Source organism: Sus scrofa, chromosome 9, assembly GCF_054392235.1.
Source record: "Sus scrofa isolate SSC_HxYL_T2T_F1_AM1 chromosome 9, Sscrofa_HxYL_maternal_Yorkshire_Landrace_v2.0, whole genome shotgun sequence".
Lineage (NCBI taxonomy): Eukaryota > Metazoa > Chordata > Mammalia > Artiodactyla > Suidae > Sus > Sus scrofa.
The window spans coordinates 70,768,204-70,794,268 of NC_139391.1; the positions used below are offsets into that span (position 1 = coordinate 70,768,204).

General features: G+C 56.4%; 1 protein-coding gene across 6 annotated transcripts; it reads right to left on the reverse strand.

The window, feature by feature from the left end:
- Positions 1-1,063: 1,063 nt before the first annotated feature.
- BLACAT1 (BLACAT1 overlapping LEMD1 locus) lies at positions 1,064-24,072 on the reverse strand. 6 transcript variants are annotated; one of them, XR_014815647.1, is made up of 4 exons: positions 17,283-17,366; positions 16,583-16,716; positions 6,121-7,820; positions 1,064-3,764 (listed from the first exon to the last, which is right to left on the reverse strand). XR_014815647.1 is itself a non-coding variant. In XM_084976852.1 (2 exons), exon 2 carries the CDS (start codon positions 7,779-7,781, stop codon positions 7,680-7,682), a length of 102 nt encoding a protein of 33 aa, XP_084832978.1. In that variant the 5' UTR covers positions 7,782-7,820; positions 23,899-24,072; the 3' UTR covers positions 7,545-7,679. The 6 variants fall into 6 exon arrangements, 2 of the variants coding, with proteins under 2 accessions (XP_084832978.1, XP_084832977.1); XR_014815645.1 differs by lacking the exons at positions 16,583-16,716; positions 17,283-17,366 and adding an exon at positions 23,899-24,072 and having other exon boundaries at positions 1,064-3,772; positions 4,367-7,820; XR_014815646.1 differs by lacking the exon at positions 16,583-16,716.
- Between the last annotated feature and the right edge of the window lie 1,993 nt (positions 24,073-26,065).

A 26,065-nucleotide genomic window follows, 5' to 3' on the forward strand; every position in this document is an offset into this window, starting at 1 on the left:
ATGAATCCGACTAGGAACCATGAGGTTGCGGGTTCGGTCCCTGTCCTTGCTCAGTGGGTTAACGATCCAGCGTTGCCGTGAGCTGTGGTGTGGGTCGCAGACGCGGCTCGGATCCAGCATTGCTGTGGCTCTGGCGTAGGCTGGCGGCTACAGCTCCGATTTGACCCCTAGCCTGGGAGCCTCCCATATGCCGTGGGAGAGGCCCAAGAAATGGCAAAAAGACAGACAAAAAAAAAAAAAAAATAGTTGTACTGATATGTTCATATCAAATGATAATCATTCTTTATGTTTAAACATAAATTTTTAAAATTTTATTTCCCTTTTTTCTTTTTACGGCTGCACCTGCAGCCTATGGAAGTTCCCAGGCCAGGGGTCAAATCAGAGCTGCAGCCACCGGCCTACGCCACAGTCACAGCAAGGCCAGATCAGAGCTGCATCTTTGACCTATGCTGCAGCTTGCAGCAATTCAGGGGTCCTTAACCCACTGAGTGAGACCAGGGATGGAGCCCACATCCTCATGGGTACCAGTTGGGTTCTTAACCTACCGAGCCACAGTGGGAACTCCTGAAAGAATCATTCTTGCTCCTAATGGTATGTCATCTTCTAGCATCTTTCCTTGTCAGTCTGAAAATTCCTATTTGTTCTTTCAGAAGTCCTGAAAGGTTCAAGTAAAGGTATTTATTCTCCTATAAAAAAATAAAAGCACCTTTATGTCTATGTGAGCATACTGTAGTCCCAAACCACCCTGCCTGCTCCTCACCCCATGTCCTCTAGCCAGCTTGATCCCACTGTTTCTCTGAGATGCCAAGAAGCAGGAGACCTGTGTTCCTTCAGTTTCTAGATAGCACACAGCCCCAGGCGCCCAGTGTGCCTCCCGAAGCCTCCTCCCAGGCCCCATCACCTCGCTTTATGTCCCTTTTCCTCTTCCTCCCAGTCTCCCTTCGCCCCAGCAGAGTTGCTGGGAATAAATGTTTCAGCTTCTGCTGCCGGCGTATATCACCGTGTGAAATAAACACGGATGCCCCATCTCCCCTGACAACATAATTCATTTACTGCAAAGGGATATAATAAAGTCTGTTTATTACAGCAATTAACAGAGCAGCATTTGCTTACTCCAGGTGCATAGATTTGGGAAACCATGCATCTTGAGCCAAAATGAAACCAATTAGAGCCTTGGTAAATAGGTCCCAGCCACCCTCGAAAAATTAGCCATCCAGGAGTCAGTTCATCTGCAGCAGAACCTCAGGGCCAGAGCCCAACAGAATGTGATCTCGCCTTTCTAGGGTTAAGGCCTGCACCTGTCTGCGGGGTCATGGTCCAGCAGCTGGGCTCAAATCTCACTGACCATCAGAGCGTAGAGGTGGGGAAGGTTAGCACCATTGGCTCTCAGGGGGACTTGCCACCGGGGTGGGTGGGGCACAGGGAGAGGACCAGAGCCTGGGCCAGGGAGGAGGGACTAAGACATCCTTCCCTCCAACCCTGCCTTCAAGCGTGTCACCAAAGTTTAAGACCTCATGCCCCTGGAGAGAAGCACGGAGGGAAAGAGAGGAACCCAGGAGGCTGCTTTTTCGCCTCGAGACGACATGCTAACTAGCTTTGGGCATCAAGACTGGATGAGGGCATGAAGCCCAAATGCCCCAGTTCTCTGGTGGAGGGGCAGAGAAAAGCGAGGTGCTGGTTTAGGCTCTCCAGCGATGTGAAGTCTATCTGATGGCTCATTTACCAAACTTAGCTAGATCTCTAGCCTCTTCCAAAGGTCGGAGGTAGACTTTGATCAACGGGACCTTCTTCAGAACCAGGTCTGAGTTTCCCAAGAAGGGCAGCAGCCCCAGCCTCGTAGCTGTGTGGGGTAAACATCGCAAGTAGTCGCTCTTCCTTTTTTCTCCAGAACAGCCTCTCAGGGAGACCATGGGGAGTTTTGATCTTGTTGAAAACCTAAAACTGAGCGCCTAAGCCAGCTAGAACACCGAGGGCTCAGGAGGGCAGAGACAAACCAGTGTCAGACAGTTCCCCTGGTTGAGGGGTGACCTAGTGAGTTCCTGTTTTCCTCCGTTACTCTCGTCCCCTTTCAGGCCTCTGGGAGAAGATACTGAATTGAAGGATGAGGGCAGAAGCCAGCCTTGGCCTCTCTGGAACAGAGAAAGTCAGAGCTTTGAGCATCATGAACAATTGGGATAAAAATAGCAGTGTTGCCATGGCAACGAAGGCTGGGAGCGTCCTGAGGATCTCTGGGTCCTGCCATCTCCCCCTCCAGCCTTCCTCCCGCCTCTCGAATGGAACACGGGAATGAGTTCAGGGAGAAGGGAAGCCTGCCCAATGGGGGCGGGAGACAGACCAGTAGCCCACTAGGAAACCCTCAAACCCCAAAGCCTGAGGTTTCTGCCAGAGCCTGGGTGGCCCTGTTGGGGGGCTCCTCGCTTTTGGAATTTCTTCCTCATGTTCATCCAGGGATGTCCAGGGTGGCCCCCATACTTCACCCTCCTGTGGATGGGTTCCCCTGTGAACAGCCAAGGTTTCTTGTTTCGTCTTCAGTGTCTGCGGTTCTGATCCCAGGCTACTGGCCACAGCAGCCCACCACAGTGGGCACTGATCTGGGGAGACCCCGACCCCCGCTTCCTCTCTTGTTCAGCGACTTGGCCTTAGGGAGCTGTTTGCATTGGGAACAGGGTTATGGCAGGATAGCTGCCTCTAGCTCTTGCTTTTGTGTCTGAAGGATGACACATTCATTCTTTGGGATCAGATGCTGGTTCTTAGTTCGGGTGGCGGTGTCAGCCTCCTCACCTGCCAGACACAGCTGCCACCACTTCAGGGTGAGCATCACTGTTTCTGGACCAGCCTGCAAGGAGCCCACCAAACCCAGGGGTCTGAGATTTCCTTCTCTGGCGAAAGCCCATCTTCGTGATTGTGAACCAAGTGTCCCCAGACATTCAAGCCACACTCAGACACATCCAATGCAATGTACTCTTGCAATGCTTGCCTTCCTGTGAGGTAGGGAGGAAATGGGTCTCACCGCCACTTCATATAGAGGCTGGGAGAGAGGAAGCAAGTTGCTGAGGTCAGGAGTCAGCAGGGGCAGAGTGCAGGGAGACTGAGGGCTGCAACTCTTCATCCAAAGGCGGTCACCAGCCCATCCCGCCACTGGCACATCCCAAACCATGGGGTGAAATGCGCATTCAGTCTGTAGACAGCAGATTGCAGCCTGAGGCACTTCCTCTTGCAGAAGGCAAGGTAATGAGGGGGGTGGTCAGTCAGCTTGGGGATGGGCTCATTAGCAGCTGTGCAAAGAGTTGCATAAACGGGACAGGGATGAGTCCTTGAGATCCACTTGCAAGCTGTGTATGGCGATCAGAGAGAGAGTGCCCAAAAAGTGGTGCATGGCCCAGTCAGGGCTGGGAGTTGGAGTCCTGGAAGGGAGGGAAGGGAGGAAGGGAGAAGGACTGCAGGGCGTCCTGGCTCTCCGGGGCAGGGAGTGCTGGGGAGGATGCTGGTGGGAGAAAGCAAGCTCTATGTCTTGGCTTTCCCTCTCACTCCTCCCACCTTTTCATAGATCTACGGTGTCACTCCTCTCCACCCTCCCTATGCACTTACTGCACACACAAAGCACAGAAGCTGGGGAGTTCCCGTCTTGGCACAGTGGAAACGAATCCAACTAGGAGCCATGAGGTTGTAGGTTCAATCCCTGGCCTTGCTCAGCGGGTTGAGGATCTGGCGTTGCCGTGTCTGTGCCGTAGGCCGGCAGCTGTAGCTCTGATTCCACCCCTAGCCTGGGAACCTCCATATACCGCGGGTATGGCCGTAAAAAGACCAAAAAAAAAAAAAGCACAGCAGCTGGGCACAGGAAACCTGCAACCTTCTGGTTCCACGGCCCTGAGCCCCACTGATGTTCAACTTCCCAGGGTCCACGGAGCCCTGGACCCTGGAGGGGACTTAGAGGATGTTAGTGCAAGTCCCTTCTTTTAGAGTTGAGGAAAACGAATCCCAGAAATAGGACATCATTAACCTAATATGTCGCACCATCATTGGTGTCCAAGCAGGGCTAGAACCCAGGAAACCTGGTTCTGGGCTCAGTGCTCTTTGCATCCCGCTGTGCTACTTCATGCATGTTTCGGTTAGTTGAATTATTGCTTTTTTTTCCCCCCCTAAGAATAACAATCTCCCTGGAGTTCCCGTCGTGGCACAGTGGTTAACGAATCTGACTAGGAACCATGAGATTGCGGGTTCGATCCCTGGCCTTCCTCAGTGGGTTAAGGATCCAGCGTTGCCGTGAGCTGTGGTGTAGGTCACAGACGTGGCTCGGATCCTGAACTGCTGTGGCTCTGGCATCGGCCGGTGGCTACATCTCCAATTAGACCCCTAGCTTGGGAACTTCCATATGCCAGGGAAGTGGCCCTGGAAAAGGCAAAAAGACAAAAAAAAAAAAAGAATAACAATCTCCCTATATATTCCCATTGATCCATATGCTACATTCAAAAAGCCCTTCTCTGAGACTGGAGAAGAAAACTACATTCTAATTTTAAAAGGACTTCAACCTGAGACCAGAGCCCCTCGGGGGTCCCTAGGGCCAGGGTCCCAGGTAACAGTCAAGTCACAAGAGCCTCAATCACCCTTCATATCTCTTTACCCGCCCCCCAGCAGCCCACATCACAGGAGGGGAAATGGGTTTAGGCAGCTCTCCCTGTTACAGATGGGAAAACCGAGGCCTCTCACCCCTCTGTAATGACTCAGTGCCTTGCAGCAAGACCTGCAGCAGCCCCTCCCCATCCCCCACCTCAGTCCTGGAGCTCCTGGCCCCCACCTCAAGGACGGTGTCTGGAAGAGAACTTTGGAGGTGAGGGAGTTAGAAACAGCGAGGATCAAAGAGTCCAACCTGAGCTCTGGGAAGGAGTGAGACTCAGGGCAGGAAGCAAGGCGGCCACACCCCCCAACACCACATCCGAAAGGAACAGAAGCCTGGAGCACATAGTCTGGGGATGCTGCGGTTCCTTCTGCCTTTGGGGATTAAACCCCCGGGCTTACTTTCCAGCTGCTGAGAGGAATCAAGTCCCCATTTTCCTGAGAAGGAAACTGAGGGACATTAGCTTGTGGGGTGAGTCTGGCTAAGAAGCTGCTGCCGCCTCCTTCTTAGCTGCAGGGTTGACCTCAACCTCAGCCCTGGATGAAAAGGGGGCCACAGCTTGGAGGCTAAGGGCAGTTGTCTGCAGGGATGGCTGGGCCCTTGACCTTGGGACCTCTCCATGTTTCCACAGCAGGGTCTCAAGGTACCCAGTATCCCTCCAAAGCTGATGGAGTCCTCCCCCCCACCCCCGGAGGGGGGGCAGCTCTCTGGACCGGCTCAGGGCCAACCCCCTGCAACTGAGATCCCGGGAGAGCGCAGTGGGGGAGATCTGGTTTGCCATCCCCTCCTACATATGTCTCCCACCCTTCTGACCTTTTCTCTGGGGGAGCCCCTGTGGTCAGGACAGAACACGCAACACCTCTGTCTCCAGGGGTACAATTTCCGCTTCCACCACAGGAGTAACTTCGCTGGGGCTGCAGCCTCCCAGGCAACCGCTAGGGATGCACCTGCCCTAGAGGTGGGGACCGTTGAAAGCTTTTCCGCCATCTCTTTGCCCAGGCCTCTACTGTCCAAGAGGCTGAAGAAGCAGGGAGTTTTTCCTCTGTCCATTGTGACCCTGTTGGCCTATTTACTGCTCCTTCCTTGGGGGAAGGACTTCTGTTTATAATTCTTTGGATATAAAGGGAAATAACAGATTGTGGAAGGCTGGGGCTGGGCCGTGGAGGCAAAGCAGGATGGGAGGAGAAAAATCTTTCGCTGCGCTCTAGCTTCACAAAGAGGCCCTGGATGCCACCCAATCTGCCAGAAGCCCAGGAAATGCCCCTGAGTGTGGGCCATGAGTGGTACAGGCAGAGGCTGCTAGGATATAGAACGCACCCTGAAGTTCCTGTTGTGGCACAGCGGAAACGAATCCGACTAGGAACCATGAGGTTGCGGGTTCAATACCTGGCCTCGCTCAGTGGGTTAAGGATCTGGCGTTGCCGTGAGCTGTGGTGTAGGTCGCACACTCGGCTCGGATCTGGTGTTGCTGTGGCTGTGGCTACAGCTCCGATTCGACCCCTAGCCTGGGAACCTCCACATGCTACGGGTGTGGCCCTAAAAAGACAAAAAAATAAAATAAAATAAAAAATAAAGAACACACCCTGGCTTCTGGATGAGCCAGCAGAGGAGGTCAAGAGAGGTCCGCGTTCCAAGGAAAGGGGTCCACAGCCCCTCCTCTCCGGGGACCCTGACTTCCTCTACCCAGATCACTTGCTGTTATGGGTCCAAAAGGTTATCCTGTCCCTGAGGCCAGAGGGGAATCTGACTTTATTCCTGGCCTGACTTGTTCCCGGGATGAAGTAGAGGGCAGACGTGCTAAAGCTCCAGAAGCTGCCTCATGTCTCTGCGGCTGGCACTGCTGTGTGTGTGACCCTCTAGCCCCTGAGAGGTCCAGGCACAGTGACAGAAGGCTGAGTTATGCCTAAATGGAAGCGGGGAGGAAGGCAGGAAGGCGCGGAAGGAGAAGGTTTTTCGTTTGCTTCCTACCTCCTGGAAATAGGCTGGGAGTGAGATGAGGGGAAAAGTCGAGGGGAGTCTTAGAAGGCCCCTCCCCCCAGTGTCCCCCAAAGGCACCACATGCAAGCAATGCCCTCTTATGGCTTCTGAGAAGGGGGGCAGGTGAGGGAAGCAAAGAGACAGGAGAGTAAAGGGGGGCTGGGGCTGGTCCAGGAGAGGGGTCCCTCAGCCTGGCTCCCCAAGACAGTCCCTGAGGAGGGGAGTCAGGCCTGGCGAAGAGCCCCCCATCCCCACCCCACCCCACCCCATCTGTGCTGCTGCTGGGTCAGAGGAGGCATAGTGGAGGTGTGTGAGCAGAGAGGCCAGGCTGGAGGGAAGGAAGGCTGCCTTCTGGGGTGTGGAGGAGCCACAGAGCTGGCTTCCTACTGCGAGTTGAGGCCTCTCAGGGTCCCTACTCATGGCCACACTACTCACAACCAGGTGGCCTCCCTCAGGCTTGGCCCAAGGGGGATGCTGGGAGGGGATGGGTGGGACTGGGGGTGGGTGGGTAAAGCCTCTCCCAGCCACACTCTGTAGACCTGGCTCAAGCCCTGAGCTCTGCGGAGCCTCCTGCCTCAGATCCTGGAGAGGCTCCATCCTGGGGGGGCTGGGAGGTGAGGAGGGAGGTGGCTCACACCTCCACCTGCCTGAGGCCTCCCCAGGGTCCAGGCTGCTGGGAGTTTGTCTGGCAGAGCAGTCAGTTTCCTATTTAGCAACAGCTCTCCAGGAAGTGGTTACCCCAAGCAGAGTCCCTGGGGCCCTCAGGGCAGGAAGAAGCTGTTTCGGGGCCTCCCCAGGGCGCCTCCATCCCTGGAAGGCACACAGCAGGTCCTGGGCTGCCCCTGGTGTGATGGGGGCCTCTCTCCAGGGAGGTCGTAGGGGTTGGAAACTCAGGGGCAGGGGGAGGCCGGGGCACATGGTTGGGGGGGCTGATGCCCTCAGGTTAGATGGAGTCAGGTGGTCAGGTGGCCTGAGAAGAGCCCTGGCCAGGGCCAGCCGGAGACGTCCTGCTAGAGCCTCAGCCGGAAGTGGGTGCCTCAGGCCTGGGACCTGCTGGGGGGTGCTGAAGGAGGGGCCCTGGTTCTGCTCACACCGCCGTTTCCCGCTCTCTGTGAACTTCCTCCTTCTTCCTCTTCATCTTGCAGAAACCGTGGAGGCCACAGAAGCAAGCGAAAGTGAACTGGGGCATGCCCTAGGCCAGGCTGGGGGGCTGCTCACCAGAGAAGATCTGCGGGGAGAGGCAGAGGAGGAAGGGGGGCAGGAGGAAGGCAGGAGAGAGAAGCAAGCTGGGTTAACATCCTGGAGCCCCCTCCAGGTCTGGCGAGTCCCTGCCACTCCCCGAGGCTGCCCCCGGGGCCAGACCTGTGCTGGGGGCAGGGGGTGCGCTGCCAAACAACAGCCTCTTTGAAACCTCACTGTTTCCTGGTCTGTGTGGAGCTGACGTCATTCCTCAAGCGGGAGCCTGAGTGAATCCAGGGTTAGGGAAGAGAAGGCCCCAGCCATGGCCGCCTTGGCTCCCCTCCCGCCCCTTGGCCTCACCTGTCACCATACCTGTGGCGGGGAACAGGCAGCAAGTCAGCTCAAAATAAACTCTGGCTTGTGCCACCTTACACAGGTTGGAGGTGGAGGTTTTCCCTGGCTTCTGGACTTCACACAGTCCAGTGATCCAAGAGCAGGACTTTGGGGACCTTGGAGAAACTCCCTCATCCAGCAGAGCCTCTCCCCAGACACCTGGCACTGAGTCTCAGACTCTCCCTTCCCTACCCAGCCCCGATTTGTCTGAAATCCTTAGAGAAATCTGCAGGGAGGAGTTCCTGTTGTGGCGCAGTGGTTAACGAATCCGACTAGGAACCATGAGGATCCCTGGCCTCGCTTGGTGGGTTTAAGGATCTGGCATTACCGTGAGCTGTGGTGGAGGTTGCAGATGTAGCTCGGATCTGGCATTGCTGTGGCTCTGGTGGAGGCCGGCGGCTACAGCACTGATTCGACCCCTAGCCTGGGAACTTCTATATGCTGCAGGAGCGGCTCTAGAACAGGCAAAAAGACGGCGGAAAAAAAAAAAAAAAGGAACTCTATAGGGAACAGAAAGTACTTCCTTGGACCGCTCTGGGCAACACAAATCCCCATGCTCCTCAGGAGAGAACAGACAGCAGAGAGTTTCTTTTCACCAATAAGCTATTTTATTGAGCACCTATGCTGAGCGAAGGGGCTGGGAGGTAAGCATGGATGGGTAGGGCTATATTTTCTTCTCTGGCACACAAGTCAGTCTGAGGTTGAGGCTGAGGCTGGATTTACCCCAGGCTGGTGGCTGAGCTGACACAGCCCAGGGAAAAGGGGGGTGGGGGAGGGAGGAGGGGTATCTGTGGCTGTCCGGCTGGGGCACGGGAGGGGGCGTCAGATGATCAGCTCTCAGTCTGTGACAGGTTCCCTTTCTCCCAACATCCGTTAGGTCTCCCCAGCCTCCAGCTGACTCCTCTGCCCTTCCTCTGGGGCTGGGCCTGCCCTGGAGGGGGCAGTTCATTCCCATCAGTTCCAGCAGAGCAGCCCGGGACAAAAGCAAGCACCGTGTGTGGAGGTCAGGCTTGCATCCCGGGCCTGGCGGGAAGCACTTCTCTCCCTGAGAAGGACATGAGGGCAGCCCAGATACCTAGAGGAAGGGGTCCGTGGGAGGCAAGCATGAGCCATGCCCTAGCCCCTCTTGCAAAAGAGATCGCACAGGATGGCCCGGGCGCCCAGGGTTAGGCACCCCTGCAAAGGGTTTCCATTGTTGTTGAGAGAACCTGGCAGAGCCCAGGTGGTGACTCCTGGCCAGCTTTGGACAAACTTCCTCCGTGTTCCCCCAGGCAGAGCAGAGAGCCCGGCTGGCGGGCAGGCCCTCACCAAGCGCAGTGCCTACAGTGGAGTGGGTCTTGTCAGGATTTCTTCCCTCCCTTCCCTCTCAGTGTCCTGGTAATACGGCTAATGACTGTAATTAATAGGCGCAATGCATTTCCAATGGCCAGCTGGGTGGGCACGAAGCCCAGCTTGAGTCAGCATGGGTAGGTAGACTGCTTATTTAATCACCCGCTTTCCAGCACCATCCACATACCGGCTCTGCCGGAATATATATAGAGAGCAGAGAGCAATCTCCAGGATATATATATAGACAGAGCTGAGACACAACTACTATATTTCTAGATCTCTCCAACGCAGCTATCTCCGGATCCCTCCCGTGACGAACCTAGAGAGAGACAGGGATCTTAACTGGGGCTTAGGTGGCCTGGGTTCTATTCCTGGCTCTGACGCTGGCACCGCTGTGTCGCCCTAGGCGAGTGACTGTCCCTCTCTGGGCCTTCATTTCCTCATCTCAGTGCTCCAGGAAGTAAATCAAAGTTTACCACTTATAGTTCAAAGCTAAAGGGCTGAAAGGGCACTCGGAAGCCTGGCCTGACTAGGAAGAAAGGAGGGAGGGAGAGCGTGGGTTTCCTTGTAATCAGTAATTGCAATGCAGACACTTCTTTGCTGCAGGAGGTGGGGCTCTATCAAAGGGTCTCCCGACAAAGCATCAAGCATCGGGGAGGAATCGGGCGGGGACGACCGATCTGATCTGGAGAAGGCACTCACGACTAAAACAAGCCCTGCAAGTAGCTTTGACCATCACTCCCCTGCCCCCACCCTCGAGGTCTCAGGTCCCAAGGTGCAAAGATCCTCTTCCCTTCCTCTCCTACGCCTGCCTGCGGTTAAAACCAGCAAAAAAAGTACCTCCTAAAGTGACTGTGCCTCCCTGGGGTCTTCGGGGAAAGATGAGAACATGCTGACTTTTTGTGCTCCCGGTAAGGGGGTTGGGGGAGGAAAGGAAGGTTGAATTAAGGCACTCAGAGCTGGGTTACGGGCTGCAGCCTGGCTCCCAAGAGGTGTCTGAAAGCCAACTGCCTCACTGGCAGGCAGTGCCAGGTCCTTGTTTTTCAGGGCAGAGAGTATAGCAAGCGGAGCCTGGCTATTCTGCTCGGGTCTTTAAAGATGCAAAGTGCCTGGGTGTCCTCCCTGTCTCGGCCAGGGCCCAGCAGGGTCTTTACTGCAAGGTGACTGACTCCAAGCCCTGGAGGCAGCCTGGGCTCTGTCCATGGCACACAGGTCCCTGGGCCAGTGGAGAGACCTGGGGCAGAGAGTCCCATCCTGTGTCATTGTCCCTCCCGCTGTGGGTCACCCTCCTCCCCTGCAGATTCCCTCTGTTCAGACAGCAGGAACTTGGGGACCCCTTTTGCCCAGGCTGTGGTCTCTACTCTGAGCGTGCATACACACACGCACACACACACACACACACCTGCCTTCATCTCCCATCTCTTCTCACTGAGCTGGGGAGCTCCCTGGAGAAGCCAGGTTCTTGATCTGATGAACCTTCTCTGGCTGTTTCTACCCGAGGGGAAAGGGGTCTGAATGGCTGAAATGGACAGAGTCCAGAGGACTCAGTGAAGCCAGTAGACCAGCACCTGGGGGCTCCCCACTCATCTGTGCTCACTATGGAGACTTCACCTCCCACTCTGCGGCTTTCCCCTCCAACCCAATTGCCATGCCTGTAGCCCAGGAGGCGCTAAGGATTTGAGAAAGGGCCCCCATAACCCAGAAGAGGAAGGAAAAGGAGGGGGACGTGGGACCAAGTCTGCTCTCCCACGGTTGGCTGCATTTAATTGCAAGCTGTTGGCCCCGATTTCTCTCCCATCCTCCTCTCTGGCCTCTTCCCAGCTCAGGTCCAAGACAGTATGGGGCCGCAGAGGATCCTCAGCTTTGTGGGGGCCGTGCAGAAGCGCTACCAACCCTTAGAGCAGCATCCGCAGCCACAGGGAGCTGCCCCAAACTCTCTTCTGACCTACTTCTCTCTTGGAGGACCCCACCGACACCCTCCAGGGTCCTCCAGTCTAGCATCTTCAGCAAAAATGGGGCAGCGGGTCATCGACGGTGTGAATGGTGGAAGAACCAAGAGGAAAACGGGATGCAGAGCTGGCTAGAAGCAAAGATGGGGACAGGGCTCCAGGCTTGCAGATCCCAAACTCCTAGGTGTCTCAAATTCTGGCTGTGTCCTTCATCGAAGTGGGGCGGCAGTGGGGGTGGGAAGGGTAGGGAGATATTTGCAAGTGTTGAGACAAGCCTGGAATTCTCTGACAAACAAAAAGGATATATTCCCTCCCCTGTTCTTTCTCCCCACCTCCCACCCATCCCGTCCCCTCACCTCCCAAAGCCGAGTAGCTTCCAGCAAGGCACTCCCGTCTGCACCCCGCCCCACCCCCACCTCAGGTAAAGGGCCAAAAGAGAAATGACCCAGAGAGGAGGGGTGCCCTCAGCCTGGAGAACAATGCTAGCCCCCACACCCCCTCCCCAGCTCCCCTTAGCACCGCGCCTCAGTAATTAAAATATGAATTCACCTTCCCTCCCCGAGCCATTCATCACAGCGAAGGGAAGCAGCTGCGGCTTAGGAGACCGGATTTGGGGGATTAGCTCGGGCGGTGGAGCAGACACACCAGGAGAAAGAATTAAAAAGGGAGTGAATTGGGTTTTCTCTCCCCACCTCTTCCCCTCTCCCTCTCCCTGCAGCCGCCTTAGAGCCTCACACCCCACCCCTTCTCCCCAAGCCTGGCCTCGGCAGGTTTCTGGGAACTGTAGTCTCCAGCACTGTGTTGATAAACAGGCGGGCCAAGGGTGGGTGGTGACACAAACTACAGATCCCAGGCCTTCTTCCCGGAGTTGGCAGCTGCAAAGCTGGGCACAGGCCTCTAGTCTGGAAGAAGCCCAGTTCTCCTTGGAGATTAACTCCTTCTTGGCCTGCAGGAGATTGAGTTCCACCCTCTGGCTTACTAAGTGCCTGGAATCTGGAGCCAAGGTCCTCTCTGCCTTCGAGGGCTTGCCCAGTCAGCCCCCCTGGTATCCTGCTTGCCCATCAATGGAGAAAGAGGGGAGGCTCCCCCGCCTTTCAAAACTACAGGGGCCACCTCGCATTTACCAATGGTTCTGAGGCACTTGAGGGTCACGGGCACTCAAGGGGTCGAAGTACTAATAGTCTTTTTTTTTTTTTTTTTTTTTGCTTTTTAGGGCTGCACCTGTCCTGCGGAGGTTCCCAGGCTAGGAGTCTCATCGGAGCTACAGCCACAGCCATGCTAGATCCGAGCCGCGTCTGCGACCTACACCACAGCTCATGGCAACATCGGATCGTTAACCCACTGAATGAGGCCAGGGATCGAACCCACAACCTCATGGTTCCTAGTCGGATTTGTTTCCGCCGTGCCACAACGGGAACTCCAAAGCACTAATAGTCTTGAAATGTCTTTATGCCCTGCCTTCCAGTGTCTTCCAGGACTGTTTGGCTGAGGCTGGCCCACCCCAAGGGTCATCAGCTTGACATGGTGATGTGATGGTCCCAACTGTCAGTGTCAGAAGGGCCCCCCAAAGTCAGACTTTAGCACCATCCCCTTCTAAAGATGGGACAGAGATTTTTTTTTTTTCTTTTTCTGATCGTCTTTGCATTTAAAAAGCAGATTTTACCGACTTGTGGTTGCCAAGGGGGTGGGGGAGGCAGTGGGATGGACTGGGAATTCGGGGTTAATAGATGCAAACTATTGCCTTTGGAATGGATAAGCAATGACATCCTGCTGTAGAGCACTGGGACTCTATCTAGTCACTTGTGATGGAGCATGATAATGTGAGAAAAAAGACTGTATGTATGTATGTGCGACTGGGTCACCTTGCTGTACCGTAGAAAACTGACAGAACACTGTAAACCGGCTGTGATGGAAAAATTAAAAATCCTTAAAAAATTTTTTTTAAAAAAGCAGCATTTTAGCAGCCCAACTCCATTTCCACTAAAAATGGGACAAACAGAGCCAGAGAGACTCACTTGGATCTCAGCGTTGTTAAACACGGGCCACTCTCCCAAGGGAGGCCTGATGCTGGGTATCTCTGAAGACTGTGAAAAAGACTTCGATTGCTCAGAATATTTTAGGTTTCAGCTGTCTGCAGGCAGGGGACAGGATAGACACGGCTCTCTGATCTGTAAATCCTCGGGGAGAGGGCATGAGGCCAGCTTGCCTATTCAATTCAGTTCAACAATTGTGTGCAATATATGATTGCGTAGCTCCTCCAGGCCTGCCCCGCTGGCAGCGGCCAAGAGACAAAGAGGAAAAAGGAGCTGCAACTTTGCAACCCTTGAAGCACCCCAGGCCCAGGTCCAGGCAAGGTGGGACCATTTCAATGAGTCGCTGCTGCGTTGTGGGCTTCTTGGCACCTGCCTGCGGCAACTGACTGCTTTGTCACCCCATCCCCCTGCTCTCCCAGTTCACCATTTATTCAACAAACATTTACCCAGCAACCCCTATCGAGAGCCTGGCCTTGCTGGAGCTTTATACAGAGGCACAATAATCACTGAAGAGGGCATCGGTCCCCTTCTTCCCAGGCCCAGCCCAGGGGCAGGGCTTTCCTTGGCAAAGGGTGTAAGAGGATTCTTGGGAGGGACTCGGCTGGAGGCAGAAAAGGATGCTCCGCTTCAACCTGACTTTTCAGTTAGGAGAGGGGGAGCTACGGGAAGAAAGACAGGTGCCTGGATGAGCCTCAGACCTAGGGACTAGAGAGGCTCATTCTGAGCAGGAGGCAGCTGGACAAGGAGGGAGGTTGGGGGAAGGCGCTAGCCACCTCTGATCTCTGGGCAACAGAACCCAGAGGGAAAGCGGGAAACCCTGGCAAATTCGCATCCCTATTCTTGCACCATCTAAGCCGGGCCGAGAGGGGAAGTGGCTTGGATGAGCCCCAGCAAAAACCCAGCTGGCTCAGGCTTTCTCTTTTCTCCTCCTATTGTGTTGATTTTCCCCCTTCTGCTCCTGCTGGAAAAGGAAAACCTGTGACGGACAAAGGATGATTAGAGTTGGACCACGGGGCCCCTTGTGGACGTACATCCAATAGACACCGGGTGAGAAGCAGCCCTGGTGTGAGGACAGCACTTTCCCAAGCTTGCTTGTTGGCTCCCCCAACACCCAGCATGATGTGGCAAGAACACAGGTTTGAATCCCACCCCTGCCCCTTTCTAATCGTATGAACTTGGGTCCAGTTTCTGAGTGCCTGTGTGCCTCCGATGTCTCATCCGCAAAATGGGATAATAATGCTATCTTTTTCATAGGGTCGTTTGCAGGGTTAAATGAGTTATATAGGTAAAATGGATAGGATGATGCCTGGTACCCAGCAGGGACCAAGTCCATGTTGGTGGGGGAAATGAAGGGCTTGGAGACATTATAAGTAACTCGCCCTCTTCTTCTTCTTCTTCTTTTTTTTTTTTTGTCTTTTTTAGGGCCGTACCCGTGGCATATGGAGGTTCCCAGGAGAGGGGTCTAATCAGAGCTACAGCTGCTGGCCTACACCACAGCCACAGCCACAACAACGCAGGATCTGAGCCTCGTCTGCAACCTACACTATAGCTCACGGCAAGGCCAGATCCTTAACCCACTGTGTGAGGCCAGGGATCGAACCCACAACCTCATGGTTCCTAGTCAGATTCGTTTCTGCTGCGCCACGATGGGAACTCCTAAGCAGATTTAAATGTGAGAGTAGAAATAGGCATGGGGAGCTAGACAAGATGAATGACAGGCAGGAGGGAAGACGGAGAGCAGGTACCATTCACAGACCCAGAAGGAGGGAGGCAAAGGCCTGGATCAGGCAGCCGACCTGCAGCGGGATGCTGGGCTCTACCTTTCAGCCCACGAGGAGCGGCTGGCTTCCTAGTGTCACTCTGTTGAACCTCCTCTCCCCAAGTGGCCTGCCTGAGCTCTCTCATTTCAGTCCCCAGGTCTCTCAAACACAGAAAAAGGCTGAGGATTCTGAGCTGACCACAGAGAAGCGAGGCCAAGAAGCAGAGGCTGTCCTGGAGGCACTGTGCCAAGGCCGAGCACTGTGTGGCCCAGAGCCCCCGCATCTCTGAGCACAAATCAAGCCTCAGTAACTTGGCCAAGAGAAAGGAACTGACTCAGAGACCCCAGCCTCCTGGGGTGTTCCCCTCCATCCTCAGAGGGACTCTCCCTCTGGATTCACTCAGCCAGCCTCTTCATTTCAGGGTGAGAGACCAGGTCCAGAGAGGGGAAGTGACCTGGCCAAGGTCCCACGGCCTGGCCCGCAGACCCTAGGTTTCCGGATTCACCCACCTGCCAGCCCCCGAGCCGAGCCCTCCCTTCTGGTGCCCTCTTTGTGGCTGCCTCCTAGCCTGGTCCTGGGGCGGGGGAGAGATGCAGGTGCTGCAGGAGAAGGAGCACGCCCCTCACTGTAGCCCATGGCTTTTAGCCCTACATGAGTTTGGAACAGTAATCACATAGGAATGAAAAGCCATAGGCCACAGCAGAGCTGAGGGGGTCCAGCGGCAGGAATCTCAGAGAAGGCAGGGAGCTGGGGGTACCCGGGGAGCCCTCACACACTTTCCCACCAACCCCACTGGCACATCACTCAGTCTCCCTGGAAGTCCTGGGCCCCCCAGGTTACATTCCCTCACCATCCCCCACCACCTGCCCAGGGGCCCCAGAAGCAGTAAAGCCATCCCAGTAATGAGTTTCCAGTTCTTGCCCTACAAAGGCCCCACACAATGGGCTGCACTCAGGGCTATGAGGAGGGGTGGCTTCCTGGCCATAAAGGACCTCCTCGGATTCCTTTAATTAGCCTCCAGCCCCCTGCCCAGGGTCCTTAACCACCTCCTCCTCTAGAGAATAAGGCCTGATCTTTTCAATGCTACTGTTGCCCAGTGCCCAGGATCAGCCCCAGCCCTTGCTCCTTGCAAAGCTTAACCCTTTCCAGTCCAGCCACAGGAAGCAGAGAGGGCAGACGAGGGCCTGCCTTTTCTTGAGAGAGCTGAACACGTTCCCTGAGCGCCCCCAAGGCTGGGGGCTGGCCCACACTTCCTGGACCAGTCCAACCTGCATCCCTTGGTACAAGAAAGGGAGGAGTGGAATCTCTGTCTTCGGACCTGAGTGGAGGCAGGAAAAGGGCCCTGACCTTGAAATCCCCACCAGCGGGAGGGCAGCCAGCCTCCCGGGCGACCCCTAGGGGCTGGGGTCCGTGGTGCTCTGCCTCTCTCATTGGCAGGATACAGCGGTTGGCACGGGCATCTCTAGGACCAGGTGAAGAAGCTGTATGGAGGTGAATTCAGGTCTCAGGACCCTGAAGATGTGCTCTCAACACCAGTATGCTCTCTCTACTCCCTCTCCCGTGATGGGTCAGTGGTGGGCATGCCTCAGCCTTGGAAGAGAGGAGTTCAGAGAATTCCAGGTTCACAGAAGCCCCAGGGGTTTCAGGTCCCTGAGCCTGGCCTTGACTTCTCTCAGGGACCCTCAAGAGATCAGGCCCTGTCTCTGCCAGGGAGCAGCTGCAACCCCCACCTCAGGGGCAGGCTCCCTGGCTCTCTGCAGGACCTTGGCCAGAATGACCTCCTCCGACGGGTACCCCCCTCATTATTCCCCGATAACACCCCACAGCGCACCCGAGTCTTGCCCAGCCTCAGGGCCAAACTTCCCACCTGAACTTCGGGTCTTGGGCCCCAACCCCAGAAGCCTCTGCTTTTCCTTCCCTTCCTCTCCCAGGGGCCTCCCGGTCCCAGACTCAGGACCTGCCCAAATACGGAGGGCTCCAAGCAAACAACCCCAATCCCCTCCCCAGGGCCCCTGGGTTGCGGGCTGGGGTCCCAGGGGCTGCTCACCTGCTGGGCCCAGCGAGGACCCCCCTCTCTCTCGCTGCCTCCCTCACGGTCCTGCAGAGCCACTTCCTGCCTTCCAGGCAAGCCACTCACTCCTCCACTTACCCCCAGAAGCTCCAGGCCCAGCCCCTCCCTCTTCCCGCCCACCGCTGGCCGGGTCTGAGCTGCGCCCAACTCCACTTGACTCACGAGTGAGACCGGACCGCCCCTCCCCCCGCCTTGGGAGGATGTGGGGGGAAGGATGGGGGGGTTCAGGTACTCCTTCAACCCTGACGTGGGTCTGGGTAACAAAGGTCTCATTGAGCCTCCGGCTGTCTGGTCGGTGAAGCACAAACCTCTTGTATCTACTCGCTTTTGATCTCCCTGCCTCTGAACCAGCCATGTATTACTCACATCCCCCTGCCGGGCTATTGGTGCGGAGGGGCTGTTTTGTCTCCTCCCTCCCTCCCTAGCTCCTTTCTCTCCTTCCTTCCCCTGCTGCTCCCTCCAGCTTTTTTATGGTTTAATTTTTGGCAGGAGACCTGAGGCGGCTCCCTGGAGGCTCCCTCTCCTGCCTGCTCACCCCTCCCCATCTCTGCAGCCCTAGCGCCTCTCTAGACTCATCCCACACCCCCCCATTTGGCGGCCCTCCTCATCCTCTGTCCTTCGAAGAGCCTCAGACCACCTCAGGGCTGGCCTCTCGCCCGCCCACCGTCACCTGGTCCTTCGTTCGGTTTCCCGGCCACATGTGGGATGCAATCCTGCTTCCCGGCCCTAAGCACGGGACTGCCGGCCAGCCCCAGCCCACCGGACAAGCCCCAAGTAAGCTCCCAAAGGGGGCCGTCTCTCTTCACCGTGTTTCTGGGGCCAGAAGGACTGGAGGGTGATGGGCAAGAACAGCTATCGAGTTTCAGGGTATGGCATTCCCCTTGTGGCTCAGTGGTAATGAACTGGACTTGGATCCATGAGGATGCGGGTTCGATCCCCGGCTTCACTCAGTGGGTTAAGGATCTGGCATTGCCGTGAGCCGTGGTGTAGGTCACAGACGAGGCTCCGATCCCGCATTGCTGTGGATGTGGTGTAGGCCGGCAGCTATAGCTCCGATGAGACCCCTAGCCTGGGAACCTCCATAGGCCGAGGGTACAGCCCTAAAAAGGAAAAAAAAAAAAAAGTCTCAGGGTGGTGGCCTGCCCACACCTCCTCAGAATGTGGAAGGGAAAGAGGTCACAAAGCCTCACCTCCTTTTCTGCTTCCTCCAGTCCTGAGAATCTGCTTTCTAGTGAAAGGCCACCACTTGCTGAGAACACCAAAGGTCCACCCTCCTCAAGCTAGGGCAACCCCCTCTAGTCCTGTGTCCTCGGTGGATGCCCCCAAACCTTCTGCAGCTCTGCTGGGGGTGAGGACTGGGTGCGGCCCAGGCAGCTTAAGGAGCAGTAGGCACAAGCCATCCCCCAGTCACTGGGATGTCCTCTCTCTCTGGCTTCCCTGGCCCCGCTCCCCAAGACAGGCCACTCCAAGAAAAAAGAGGTCACCTTTGAGGTCTGAGTGCCCCCCAGAAATGCCAGCAGATGCTAAGAATTCTCATGCAAACAATGCCAATGTCCCCGCCAGTCCCTCCTTGCCTGCCACCTGTGGCTGCTCCTCCACTGTCACCTCGAGGTGGCCGTCCCCCCCTGGCCCCCAGGTACTTGCATTCAGCTGAGCTGAGGATTTGGGAAAAACCACTCCTGCCCTGACAGAGGCCCCATTCTTCCTGCCGCTGCCTCTCATTGTCCCTCATGACTCCACACATTCTTGGGCCTCTAATGAGAAGCCAAGACAGCCACCCGCCCTCCCAGCTCTGCTCTTATTGTCCACCCAGCCTGGGCCCAGCCACCAGCCTGTGGCAGGAATTGGGGGAAGGAGGAGGGTGGAAATAAGAGGGAGTAAGAGGAGGCTGGAGACAGAACAGAGGCGGGGAGGAGACGGAACTGGAAGAGACAGAACAGAGACACTGGGAGAAATGGTGAAAGCGGAAAGGAGGTGCTAGAAGATGGACATGTGAGAGAAGTGACATTGGGGAAAAGGCGAAAGGAACTAGTACTTTATCGAGTAAAAACCACGTGTCATGCACGTGCCTGGCCCCTGTTAATTACAGTCATTCGGGTAAGGCAAACATTATTAGTAGTATTCCCATCTGGTAGATGAGAAAACTGAGGCCGGCCGAAGCTGGCTGGGCATTTTTGCTCTTAAAGAAGAGGGCATGGCATTCCCATTGTGGCTCAGGGGAGGCAAACCTGACTAATATCCATGAGGATGTGGGTTCGATCCCCTGGCCCCGCTTGGGGGGTTAAGAATCTGGCGTTGCTGGGGCTGTGGTTATGGGTTCGATCCCCTGGCCCCGCTCAGTGGGTTAAGAATCTGGTGTTGGTATAGGCGGGCAACTGCGGCTCTGCTTTGACCCCTAGCCTGAGAACTTCCATATGCCACAGGTGTGGCTCTAAAAAGCAAAAAAAGAAAAAAAAAAAAGAGGGGCGGAGAAGGCTGAGAGAGGGAAAGCAGAGAGATGGAGAAGGAAGAATGCTGACGCGAGGAAAGTGGCGGGCTGCAGTGGCAAACAGGCAGGTCAGGAGGAAGCAGAGGGACCCAGAGTAGATGTGGGGTGTCCTTGACCTCCAGCTGTTCTCCTCAGGGTCACTTCCCTTCAGGGTCATCTTCCTGACCTGAGGGCAGCCACTCTCACCCTGCAGGTGTGCCGTGCCCCCTCCAGTAAGGAGTCCTTGATGCCTACATGTGACAGAGAACAGAGGTCCAGCCTGGAAACTGGAGCCTGTTTCACTGGGGACAGGTGGCAGCAGCTCCCTTTCTGGGAGCCCCCCAATCCCCCCATTCCTTTTGAGGCCACACGGTCACCCTGAACCTCAGCCTACATCGGGACACTGGGGCTGGAGATGGTTCCAGCTGAAGAGACACCAGATTGGGGGTCAGAGTGTTTTGCAAGGGGGGGGGGCGGGGCTAGTGAGCCATTCGCCCTCCAGAGAGAGAGCCACAGAATGACGAGGCTGAGGGGCACAGACCAGGCTCAGCCCAGAAAGGACTGACACTCTAGAACTGCTCCGATGGGGGCCAGTGTGCTCCCTGCCACCAGAAGAAGCCAAACACCAGGTGTATGACCACCTCTCAGGCTGCGGCCAGGCACACAGTAGGTGCTCCGGAAACAGTATGCTAGTGTGGAAAGAGTTTCCTGCTCCCGAAAGGAAGTTAGATAGAGCAAACCGAAGGTCCCTTCAACTCCAAGACCATGAATCTACATTGGAGCTGACTTCTCTCCGTTTTTCATAGACTTTTGTACTTTGGGGGAGGTGGGGGGCTTGGAGCCCAGCAGCCCTGCCTCTTTACCTGTGCCGGCAGCAAAGTGGCACATTAGGATGGTATATTAGCAGGCACGCACTCTCACCACCCCACACAGTCTCACCTAGAGAAGAGTACACTGGAAGCATATCCATGATGCTAAGGATGTTGGCTGAATGATACAGGTATGGATTCATTGAATGAATGAAGGAAGCCTGGAAACAAGGGCAAGTGATACAGGTTGTCCCATATTTCAGGCTCGGTGTGTGCCTGCACTCTCTGGGAGAGCCCTTGTGCTGAAACAGGTAGTGTGTGGGGAACACAGCCTGGCATCTGACTCCACCCACCGCGGGGGCGGGGGGGATGAGTAGTACTGCTGAAACTTCAGAGGAACCTCAGGGATTTGATCTTGCTGCCTCTGCTCCAAACTGGCTTCCAGATTTGGAGCTGCAATTGGGATGAGTCTGTGGGTGCAGTCCCCAACCCAAGACTGGCCCAGAGGAAGACTAGTCCCAGAAGGACCGGGCAGTCTCCCATATATTGTCCTCCAGACCTGAGCCAGACCAGCGGTGTACTTGCTACTAAAAGCAGGATGATCTTCCTCTTTCTAAACCCCTAGGTAGTAGCCATCCTCATGGCTCAAATTCCCTCTGTCCCCTGGCTCCATCTCTACTCCAGAGTTTGATCAGCTCAGGTTCCCTCTCAGTTGTTGGCTTGGGAGCCCTCTAAGGGGGAGGGTGCTGCTCCACTGAGCAAGAAAGCAGAGAGGTCAAGCAGGAATTTTCTTTTTCCCAAGGGCTTTCTCTAGTTGTCTCAGAAGCCTCAGTTCTGAGCCAAACAGAGAAGGCAGATCCCACCTGGCAGGGTCCCTGGGCTATTAGGCAAGGAGAAGGGAGACCTGGTAATAGCCTTGCACAATCAAGGCAGAGAGAGACTATGGACAGAACTGGGGTGGGGGGGTGGGGGGAAGAGGGACAGTTCTCTACAGGCCCGACACTTCCAGCCCCTGCCTCTGATCTCTTCGAAGCTCCAGGGTTGGGCTTGCAGAAAGAAGAACACAGAGATATGTTTGCGTCACCAGAATCCAGCCTCCCCAAGTACAGGACCCAGGCCACAATACTGCCTCTCAGAGCAGCCGGTGTTAAAGAAAAATGCAATACCTGGCAAACACACACGCATTTCAACCTGAGCAGTACATGGACATCGAAAGGTCCTAACGCTCTGCTCAGGCCCTATTCCTCCCCCACTCCTTTCCTCATACAGGGTGGGGTGCCCTCCCCGCAAACTCATGCAGGGTGATGGTGGTCCAGACTAAAGAATTACTCAGCTATGGGAGTTCCCGTTGTAGCACAGTGGTTAACGAATCCGACTAGGAACCATGAGGTTGCGGGTTCGGTCCCTGGCCTTGCTCAGTGGGTTAAGGATCTGGTGTTGCCGTGAGCTGTGGTGTAGGTCGCAGGCGTGGCTTGGATCCCGAGTTGCTGTGGCTCTGGCGTAGGCCGGTGGCTACAGCTCTGATTAGACCCCTCGCCTGGGAACCTCCATATGCCACGGGAGTGGCCTTAGAAAAGGCAAAAAGACAAAAAAAAAAAGAAAAAGAATTACTCAGCTGGGTGCTCCCAAGCCCCTGTGGAGCACCTCTCAGAGGAGGAGGTAGTCAGAGAGGAAGGATGACGAGAAGGTCTGCGGGCATGTGGCAGTGAGCACACAGAACTGCACAGACACTGTGCTGGGCACTGGGAAACAGCGCTCACAAAGGCATGGCCACCAAGCAAGCAGCTAAATAGGAAGAGAGACTCAGATGCGTGTGCATATTATTGCGTTCAGAGCAGCCCTACTGCCCTGCTCCTGACCTCCCCCACTACCCAGAGTCTTCATCCTGCCTTTTTGGCCCTTAAACTGAACTTGGCCTTCTCTCTTTGATGGCCAGTCCTTCTTCTTCGTGCCTTTAGGAGGGTGGCCTCAGCCGAATATTCTATGGGGTGTGTGTGTGTGTGTGTGTGTATGTGTGTGTGTGTGTAAGGGAGATCTTCCTCTTTCTCCTGATTGTGACAGGCCCCATGGGGTGATGGGGAACTGGAAGTCAGTGATGGAGACAGAAGCTGTTCCCAGCCCCACGCCCCAGCTGTGTCCTCCTGGAAGATGTAAGCAGGGTTTGCAGGCCACCAAAGCTGCTCCCCTGGGGGGCTTTCTCAGCGCACAATCGATTCAGAGCTCCCTCTCCTGGGGCCCCCATCTCAGCCTCAAAAGAGCCGAATTTCTCTCCAAAGTTAAGAGCTTAAGGCTTAAGTTGGGCTAAGGTGTTCCCTGGCAGATGAAGGTACATTGAAAAACCACCAGGAAAAAGTACAATCGAACCTGAAGCAGAATTTGTTAATGAGGGTTGAGAGGAGGAAGCCAGGATACCGATGCTTCCAAAGGCAGGCTGTGGAATGTCGATCAGGAAGGAGGGCTCTCCCTGGGGCCCCCAGGCGCCCTCTTCTGACTGGTTCGGTAGAGGCTGGGGCTGGTGGCCAGCTGGGTTCCCTAGGGGCACCCTGTCATGGACCCGAACTCAAGAAAGAGAGCAGCTATCTTCTATACAGCTGCCCCCACCCCCGCCTCCCCGGGCCAGCTTTCCTGCTCCCTGGCCCACCTTCAGCTCCAGCCCCTCTTAGGCTGCAAGGGCCCTAGGGTTGAGGCCCTAGGGTTGAGGAGGGAGGTGGGAGGAAGATCCAGGGCCAAGAGTTGGCGGTTTTGCCCAAGGAAATGGCTCCTCCAGCCCCCCAAGCTGGCTGCAGAGGACTTCTGCCCCCAGGGTACCTCTGCTTTTCCCATCTTAGTGCCAAACGAATTCACAGGTGTCACAAAGTCCTGATCTTTGCGTCCTGCATAGCCCCTTCCCCATCCCGCCCCAGACCGCGGGATAAAGGAAAGCAAAGTGGGGAGGCATCCAAAGCTGGTTTCTCGCAGTCGGGAGAGGGAGACTCGGCTACCTCCTGAATCAGGGCCCTAGCTCCCTCTCACACTCCCCCCTAAATCCCACCAGCAGCAAAAACCTTTACAGGGAACAAAGACAATGGGGGAGGAGTGGGGGGGTTTCCCTTTGGCGGACCCGAGGCGGTGGGTTGACGCAGCCCGCAGCTGGTCAGCGCAGGCTTTCAGGTGAGTACCTGAACCCGCATCCTGGAGTCCGCCCAAGCCTCAAGGACCCTTCATCGCCCAGCCAAATCCTCCGGCGAGGAGGAGGGTCCTCCTCAGCCGCTCGGCCCTCAACCCGGCCCAGGGCTTTGCAGCACTTTCTGCCTATTTGTTTTCGCACAGTACTCACAGTTCGGATGCTAAGCCGGCTCCTCTCTCGCACTCACTTCCTTTGTCTCTTTCTCTCCCTTTCCCTCGCTCCCTCTCCAGTCTCTTTCTCTCTTCACTCCTTGTCTGATTCTCTGCTGTAGCATCCAGTGGAGAAAAATAATTATTCTTCTCAATGGGTTCGCACGGGGCGCACGCACACACGCGCGCGCGCACGCACACACACACACACACACACACACACACACCCCGCCGTGGTACCCAATCAATGCACAAATCTTCGGGGTCCCTTTAACCTCTGCAGATGCTCCTGGAGTTAATTATGAAGCCTATTTCGGCGCAGCATAAATATGCATTAAGGTATGAAATGACAACCGATGCGCTGAACTTCAGGGAATTGGCATTTAGACAGACTTCGTCTCGCCGCCCCTCCTTCCCTCCACAGCCCCATGAGCCACCTCCGCAGCCTCGCGCCTTCCCTGGGCTCGCAGTGGTCATGGCGAGCCCCCATCCAGGGGCCAGGGGGCATCGTAGCCGCATCAGCGCCGCAATCGGAGCCAGCAGACCCTCACCGCCGCCTTGTGCGCCCCCTGCGGTCAGGGCAGATCCTCTGTGGAAGGTTCCTTCCCCACAAACCACCGCAGGCCGGGCCCAGGTCGGCGCGCTCCCCAGCCCAGTGCCGGTCTGTGAACAAACTCCGAGCTCAGAAGCTGGACGGCTACCTGCTCGCGCGCCCGAGTGCCGGGCAGAGCGAAAAAGCCCCCGGACGCAATTCAAGTCCCCTTCGAGCAAAGCCGCCTGGCGCCCTCGGGTCCCGCCTTCCCGGCCGGTCCCGACCGGCACACGCAGGCACGCGTTTGCACACGCGCGCGCACACAGGCACGCACACATAGATGCACACACTCGCGCACAGACACTCCCGCGCGCGCTCACGCCCGTACACACTCAGGGTTATAACAAAGGAAGAGCGGGCAGCGCTGCCTTACTTTTCTTTCTCTTCTCCTCTCTTTAGCAGCACCCCAGCCCCGGGGCCGGCGTGTCTGTCCCCCCACCCCCAGCCCTCCGCGCCCCTCGACGGCAGCTGGCGGCCGGCATTCCGGAGCAGCGCGTCCGAGCCGCAACTTCGCGCCCAAGCGCCCGCGCCTTGCAGCCCGGCGGGCGGGAGACAAAAGCTGCGGCGCCGCCGGAGGCAGCGCGGCCAAGGTGTGCTCGCTAATTGTCAGGAAATGTGTGTGTGCGCGCCGGGAGCCGGGAGCCGGCAGGGGTGGGGAGGGGGCGGCCTGCGGGAGGGGGAGAGAAGAAGACAACCCCCCCACCCCAGCTCTGCCACTCGCCAGCGCCCGGCACCCCAACCGGGATTAGAGAATAAATTATCTGCTCTCTTCTCATTGGGCTGTGGCTGAGGACGCCGTCGGCGGCGCTGGGCTGGGAGCTCGCCCAGCTCTTTGCATTCACCGCACAGCTCCGGCTCGCCTCGCTTCGCGGGGGCCGAGAGCCCGGGGCCTTGGCTCCAGACGCCAGAGGACACCAGCCGGCTGGCCGTGCCGCCCCTCCCCCGCCGCCCGGCTAGGCCCGACCTCTTTCCTCTCCCCATTCTGGCTGGTGTCTAGGGGACAGAGAGGCAGTGGGGAAGAAGCTCAGCGGGTGGCATCTGAGTCCGTCCCCCCCCCTTCACTCCCTCCCCAAGGAGAAAGGTGAAGAAGGCAGCCAGCGGGGGAGGGGGTGGGGGTGGGTGGGGGTGGTGGCGTACGCCAGTCACCTGATCCCAGCCCACCCCAGTGAGAGAAGGCTTTGGGAGCCCTCGTAGGGCTCGGCTCGGTGACCAAGGACCCTCTTTTGGGGTCAACTCCTGCGCTCCACGCGGCAGCATCGCATCGACACAGAGGAGACGGCCCTCAGGCTCTTTGCTTTCTCTTCTCTGCGACCCCATCAGCTTCTGCCTAATCCTGTTCCCCACTTCCAGGGCCTTCCAGTTGGCCCGCCTGGGAAAACAGCCCAGTAACTGCTGCAAAGGAAATGCCCTCTGGTTCGAAGCAGCTCCTTGCCAAGAATTCACTGATTCATTCATTCAGCAAACAAGCTCTGTGCAGGACCACCGGTGCCATGGCGGGGGCTAAGCACCAGAAATACAAAGGGAAAAGATTCAGATGAGACCTTCATGTAAAAAGAATAGAGCTATTAACTGGGTG